At 39.5% G+C, this 7,770-nt stretch overlaps 1 protein-coding gene across 1 annotated transcript; it reads right to left on the reverse strand.

Annotated features, from left to right (window-relative positions):
• Positions 1–4,454: 4,454 nt before the first annotated feature.
• ino80c (INO80 complex subunit C) lies at positions 4,455–7,770 on the reverse strand. Its single transcript, XM_005937548.3, has 5 exons — positions 7,461–7,770; positions 6,105–6,224; positions 5,889–6,000; positions 5,312–5,379; positions 4,455–5,204 (listed from the first exon to the last, which is right to left on the reverse strand). The coding sequence occupies exons 1-5, from the start codon at positions 7,638–7,640 to the stop codon at positions 5,073–5,075; spliced, it is 612 nt and encodes a 203-aa protein (XP_005937610.1). The 5' UTR covers positions 7,641–7,770; the 3' UTR covers positions 4,455–5,072.

Genomic DNA, 7,770 nt, shown 5'->3' on the forward strand with positions numbered 1-7,770 from the left:
AGTCAGGCACAGATACACGCACACACACATCTTTAGCCTCAGATGCACGTTTATTGTGAAAATGCATACAATGACAGCTGAACACCGTTTGACAGCGGTCGGTTTCCCCAGCTCCCCCTACTTCGCTCCTCTCCACCTCACTATATAAAGGGAAGGAAAAACCACCATCAGTCCCAAAATCACGATCAGCTGTTATTACCAGCACCGCCCCGTTGAGCTCACTGCCCCACTCCTCCCCTGCAGCCGCGCCCCGGACCACACCTCCGCCACATCTTCCAAGACCAAAGCAAAGATGAAAAAATGTTCGTTTGGTTCTGATTATTATATGTGTGCTTATAGACACTTAACACTGACCCGTGAATCATTCGAGCATTAAAAAATGGACTTTTCTACTAGTACCTCATATGGTACTTTTCTATTCTACCTGAGCACTAAAAGGCTTGTGATACGACATGCTTAATTCACACAAGCACTTTTTTCCCTGTGCTTAAGAACTTTCTAACATTCACACTCAGAACCAGGCATCAGAAAGCAACTAACCTAACCAAAGATATTTGAGCTACAGCCACTTCAAGGGATGCATCAGTGTTGTGTCTACACATAACAGAAAATTTAGCAAAGAACCAACTTTAATTCCTCGCTTTGTTGTTAGCAGACGGTCACAAAAACCTAGTTTATTCCTATTTTTTACATTTAATGTATGAAAAATTCTAATAATACTGTTTGTTATAAAATGTTATAAAATATATAAAACATCATTTTTGCACCAATAAGGTAATTTGCAAAGAGCTGTTAGCTGAAAACCTGGGATATCTCTGCATGGTGTCCAATATGGCCTTAAAGAAATTTGAGGAAATTGGACAAGTGGGGCAGATGAGCAGTATCAGAAAGCTATATTGCAGAGCAATAGGCGGGAAAATTCTCCATCATCATCCACAAGTTGTTATGTGAAAGACTAATAATCAGTTAATAATGCAGAATGTAAAAGATGTTTTAAAAGATGAGCACAGTAAATTACAAAATGAGAAGGATTTTGTAATCAGTAAGATGTGAAACTGGTGACTGAAACTATAACCTCATCATGAACGGTTTTTTATTGTCTCCCTGATTTCCAAATGTCTTTTTAGACCACAGTTCGTGCCTCCTAACCAGAAACAATGTAGTACATGTTAGCTTTATTTTTAGCTATGTCCATCTTTTTATACAATCTATACTTGAGACGTGGGCATTTAAAAGTTTCACTGCATTTCAGATACATTCTTTTCACATTAAATCATCATCCCGAGGACAAAAAAGAGCTTCTATATATAATCTCAACAAGATCAAACAGAGCGACAAGTGAACTGGAAGCCGTCTTCTTAGTGAAGAAAATCCATAAACAGACAAGAGAAATTAAATATTGCATTTACAGGAATGGTCCACAGGCAGCTTCATTTTCTGGTGTGTGTTGAACGCCAGCTGTGATGGAAAAAGAGGCCGTCCGCAGAGAGTTTGTCTGTCATCACCAGTCAGATCTTTCCAATCTGTTGTTTAGAACTTGATTTGGATTCAGTGGCACTACTCACATCTCTAACAGTGTGGTTACGTGAAGATTGAAACTAGAATTTAAGGACATTGGGAACGTCGCCCTTTTTAAGATCTATCCACATGTGATCAGCGTGAGAGCTGATTTCTAGAAGATACAAAAAAAAATCAAAGTTATATTTTTCTTTAGTTGTTTTATCTCTGTAATTTTTTAGTACTTCAGCTCTACTAAATTATTTTGTCTGGAGAGAAGCTGTGGAATCAAAATGAATTATTTTCATCTTGAAATTTTCCAATAACAGTTGATCACTGTTATCGGCATGATATTTACCTTCATGCTGAATCTACTGTGAAACTGATATCCAATATAAACATTGTGCTTCAACAATAATTCAGGTGTTGAAGTAGCATCAAACGGATACAGACTGCTAAGTCTTTGTTTACAGGGAGTAAAAAAGTTCACTCTGCTACTTTTGCTGTTCCAATAGGTCAGAAACATAAATATGAAAGTTTCCCTGCTGACTCGGCAGGAGCTGAAGTTTGTCTATTGATCAGCCTACCAGAGCTGCTAGTCCATTTTTCTGACCTGGCATTTGAGACTAGCTCTCTTGAATTTTTCTTACATACTTTAAGATTGCAGATGAATAATGTAACATGACCGCTATCATTAGAGTTTTCCCTGTCTGTTGTGAAGGGCTTGCCCATGTGTCCACATAGTTCTGAGGGCTCCTCTCTGAATGTGAGAGCACAGGTGAAGCCAGTGAAGCTGTGAATCTGATCTGGTAATAAGTTCTGCAAACCTGGACATATGCGGCAACAACTATGTATCCGCTGAAGAGTTAAATGTCCCAAATGATGCTTTCCTTGCTTCATGTCCTGTTTACGTTCAATAGGCCCAATAACGTAGGCGAAAAGCTGCCCTGTAAAAAAAATTCCATGTGCTGGATGTGAAATAAATAAGTACAGCTCCACCACCACTAAAATGTGACACTGAAAAAAAACTGAGACAAACTGGATGAAAATAGACATAAAGGTGATTTTAGATCATAGAGTGTGTCTCCACAGGGTATCAGAAACTTTCAGAAAACTGCAAAAGTTCAGCGAGGGAAGTACTAGAAAACAAAACCGACAGAGAAGTCACTCATTGACTTCAGCCGGTGTGTGTGTGTTCTCCAAAAACGCACATTTTATGCAGTGCAGCAGGTGCCAAATCCTCCATCAAAGCGAGATGAGCCTTTTTAGGCACATCACAATCAATTTCTTAATGACGGTTATTATATGATTGAGCTGTAGTCCTCGATTGCTTACATCCTTTGCCATGCCCATACTGAAATTAGTGATAATTATCATCAGCCTGTTTAAATCAGTGTGCTCGTGTTTATTACATGCTTTAAGGTAATTATGGATTCTGTCTGCATGGCGGTCAGTGTAAGCTTTCACTCTGTTGTGTCTTTATTAGCCCAACTATAGCAGAAGTATTTCTAATTTTTCCTTATACTCTTCTTAAACTTGAATTTATGACGACCTCTCAGATGGTAGTGTTTATCCTCCACCACCACAGTGGCTGAATAAGTTCTCCTGCCGCAGTTCGACTTAATGAAGCCAAGGTTTTGCTCAGAAATGGACACCCTGCTGTGACATCCATGACTCATCATGGGACACAGACTTGGCAGAAAGGGCAGAGCTCTGGCGCACCCAAGTGGAGATGAACTGTGACTGCAAAGACAAGTGCACCATAAAACCTGCTGGTTTCCATTTCTGTTGCGTGAGATACGCTCACTTATGCATGCATGTCACAAATATTCATATATAAGTCATGCAAAAAAGCCTCACATAGCATGTTTGAGGCCTTCTATAAATCCTAACTCTAAGCACAACATAATACTGTGTAGCTTCTGGCATGTGCGCGCAGCAAAGAGGGCCCGAAATGTAAATGCACACACGCATGGAGACACTCTGCTGGGCTGTGTGCTTGGGTAGTAGAAAGCTCTGATGACGTTCATTAATCACAGTGTTGAGGTTTTGATGCCACAGCAGGAACGGCTCATGGATAAACTATACTGCCTTCATCAGCTTCACTCCAGCCCAGAGCTGGAAGAACACTCAGCCACGAGTAAGACGAGTCTTTTGCAGAAGGACTGAAGCATTGTGTTTATTTTTCTGGAACATACCACCCAGTGTGATAGTGTTATTGGTGTTTTAGCTGCTGTTAAACAGCAATGGTGATCTTACGAGAAATATTATATGCTTTATATACAGGTTTTAGCTGAACAGGCAGTAGTGGGATCCGTTTATTTGTATAGAATAGATGTCAGCTTGTCCTTCATTGATAACACATGGCTTATTGTTTGTATTGGGCTTCAAGACTGAAGGGAGGATACAGGGTAAAGTGTAATTACACATCTTGAGCAAATTAAAAAAAAAATTTAAAAAAATGTAAAAATCAAGGAGGAACTGAAGGAAATTATTTAGATTGTTGCACCTGTTTCGCTGTCTCAACAGGTTGGACTCACAGCTTAGTGGTTCTTGTCGTATTCACGTATCCTTATTTGTGCTATTTAGCCTGTATTTTTATTATTTGCATAATAGGAATCCCTCTCATGAGAAACACAACAGAATTTATTCTTTAATTTTTCATAAAGCACCATGAAATATCTTATGAAAATGATTGTGGCTGCCTGCCAAGTGCGATTTCTAACTCAGGTAGAGGGGTAAATTGTACGTAAAACGCTGCTTGTGGAACCAACGCTATATTTTTGTAAATGATGCGTGAAATTAAGTCCATCTGATGATTTGCTGCTTATAAAAATATTGATTACACCTTTTTGGCTTCATCTCTCTTTGACTGTGTGACTATCCAAGATGTAAATGAAGATGTAAATTTACACAAATTTCATTTACGAGAGCGAGGGTGGAAACGAGACTCAAACTTTAGTACCACATTCAAGCTAGTTTTAATAGGCACATTATGAAAAGTAATTGAGTCAATGAAAAAGATGGGGGGGAAAAAAACAGGTTAAACATTGCTCTTCTACTCTTCATTTCCACCAATGAAAGCACAGATCATTATAACAAAGTGGAACACAGAAACTTGCGTGTAAACAGTTACTACAGCAGGGAGGAAGGAGGAAGAAGGGAGATGTAATGGGAACATAACATCTACATTTGAGGAGATTTTTTTTAACGAATAAGCAGAAGCACATCCTGTTGCTGACTTCTGAATGAACTTTCCCCACTGGCATATTTACAATGTAACATCCAGCTACTGACAGAAACATGCCTCATAAAAAGAATAAGCAATTGCCCAACACAATCTTTCTAGATGAAAGGAAAATCAATTTTGTTTAATTGATTTTGTCACATAGTAACAATTAAGATGTAGCTCACCCTGCTACTAACAACGGTGCAAACGGTTAGCTACAGTCAGCTTTTGATCTCCAGCAACTGTCTAGACTACCTGCTCTCCTCGCTGGCCTGACAGCTTCCTACGCTGACATGAGGTGAGTTCAGGTTTGAACCTGTTTTAGCTTTGAAGCCTTGCTCGACTGTCAGGGCACAATGCACGTTGCCTTTCGAAGAGCGAGATAGCCTGTAACAACATCAGTGGGCAGGAGACGGATGTAGGAGAACTCCTCAGAAGATGTGAAGCGCAGCTTTGTCTGTGGGTCTGTGTAGTTTGCCTGAGGAAAGACAAGAGAGATTACTCAGTGTGTTCTTTGTACAAGACTTGGCTAAAGTAATACTGTCCAACTTTAAAAAAAATTTTTTTAGCAGAACGGTTACTCACAGGGAGTCCAGAGATGTCTGAGTATTTCTTGGCTGGTTTCAGGGATGGCGGAGCATCAATGTTGTAGTCTACAAACACAGAAGGGTCGTAAGATGAACTACAAATTTGAAACGTACTATTATCTGCACTATTTTCACAGAGAAGTGGCTTTTAAAGTCTCATCAGTCTCATTACTAATGCAGCAATTCTCAAACTACTGCATTAAAGATGAGTCGCTGCAGGTGGGATGCAGATGACTAGAGCAAAATACAGAGCAAATCTTTGTTGGACAAAACAGATCTTTTTTTTATGACAAACCACTGAAAAGACTAAAGTTATTCAATGTTATGTCTGTAGCTTTTAGTTTTTTTTTTTTTTGGGGGGGGGGTCTTTTTTTAAGTGGTAATTTGTGCTTTTGCTTTAAAATGGCAAATCATTCTCTTTTTATTTAAAATGTCAGCTTTGTTAGTCACATTTTAAATACAAAAAAAATGTGTTTTGGTATTAATTCACCACCATTTAATAAAATGGAAATGGAGCTGGAATTGTTTATAGCTGACAAATGCAAAAATGACTCCAGTTAAAAGAAGAAACTCACAGTTGGGATCATTGAGCTTCCAGGGTAAGGTACGCTCCAATGCCAGAATCTGTTTGAGGTTCTTCCAGGTCCGGTTCTTTTTGCCTGCTGCTGCTCCGCCAATTCCCGAATGCTGCCAAGATTAGAAAAGCGGAGGGAAAAAAGAAGGAGAATAAAAATTTAAGGAGAAACAAAGGAACAGGATGAACTCAGATTCATGCAGACATATGCACCCACCATGAATGTGTGGTCTTTAAATGGTGGGGGCTTTACAGTGGACTCTGTGATGGTGCTGGTTGGACCGCAGTCCGCCAATCCCACAGCCTTCACCTCAGCCACCGTCTCTACTGTTGTCATCTGATAAGACACAACAGTTAGATATACAGCAAACATGTTTGACTTAATTCACATGTTCAACATGTTATGCATAAATGGCAAAAGTTGGCTATACCCAGCTTAGACTGAAACCTCAGGCGCTTACAACAAGAAAAATAGTTTACAATCATACCTGAGCAGGAGTAACAATGCAAAAGAGAATTTGTTTTTTAAAAAAGAAAATACAAAATACAAAATACAAACATAATCTATGACAAAAAAAAATTATATCAGGAATGTCTCAAAATCATTTTTACACAACTAAAACAAATGAATAAATCCAAAAGTCTAAAAAACTTTAATTCACTGAGAGTTGTTAAACATCAAATTTACTAGAAATGCACTAGTTGATTGGCCAGGGCCCAGGACTGGATGATTTCCAGTGGTTAAGGCCCTTTTCGATGACTGATCAGCCTCCCACATGACCAGTTGTGAGCCATGCGTGCACACACACACAAACTCTCTCAGCCACACAATGACATGTCGTTAGCGTGGAAGCTCCTCACTGTGATCGAGGACATGAAGATCACCAAAGTTAACCACAGGGGGACTAGTATGAAAATCCTCATAACAACAAACCTAATAACAGGTGTCAAAGCTCAGAGCCTTGGTATGTGCAAAAGACCAAACCAAGTATGAGCAAAATATAAAAAAACGAGAGAGGAAAGAGAAAACGGATGATGTCCTATTGCCTGGTAAACATGCTGGAAAATAAGAAAAGTACATAACACTGGTTTTGTCACATAAATCTGTTGCAGCCGCTTTCTTTGGTAAACTAAAATCTGTCAGGTAAAGCTTGGTCTGCATCAGCTCATTTTCCTGTTAATCATCTGTACCCGTTTCCAGCAGCAAAGCACTTTATTTTTCGTTGTGGGAGTGAGAGAAGATCCTGTAGCTTGCTGCCGTTTGGGGCAACTATAAACTTTAATCACTTCTCTTATTGTGAAAATAATATTTAGAAGAAAAGAAGACTTTAGTTTACATGTGCAGTCAATTATAGTTCTGAGAAGGAAAATCGGAGGTCACAATTTAAAAATTGGCAATCCGAGTCGGTGCATTTCTGCCTTTGAAGTTTGATCGTGCTAATTGTTGGTTTGTTTGTTTTTTTTATGGATATATTTTTTATTATTACCTAACTCTTGGTGCGAGTTTTTGATAATGACAAAAAGACGTTGCAACACACCTGAGGTGTTTTACTGTGCCTCGGTTAGCTTTTACCTGTGCCTGGGTTGTTGCTGTAGTAACCACTGGCTGCCCTTTCTTCTTCTTGCTGCTGTTCCCGGTGATCTGCTGAGTGGCTGAAACAGCGGGACTGCCGGGACGTTTCTTCCCACGGAAAGCGGCGGTGCTGGCGGCTGGCGGGGGAGTCTTGACGGTTATAGGGATCTGAGTTGCCATAGGTGGTGATTCTGGAGCAAAGTACCTATAATATATAATTATAAACGTTGTTTTCTCCCTCGGCACTTAGCATGAGCCAACTACCATCCTGATCGTAAACAGCGTTTCACCCGGATGTGGAATCAATTCA

This window comes from Haplochromis burtoni, unplaced genomic scaffold, assembly GCF_018398535.1.
Source record: "Haplochromis burtoni strain Fernald_Lab_line unplaced genomic scaffold, NCSU_Asbu1 Contig_230, whole genome shotgun sequence".
NCBI lineage: Eukaryota > Metazoa > Chordata > Actinopteri > Cichliformes > Cichlidae > Haplochromis > Haplochromis burtoni.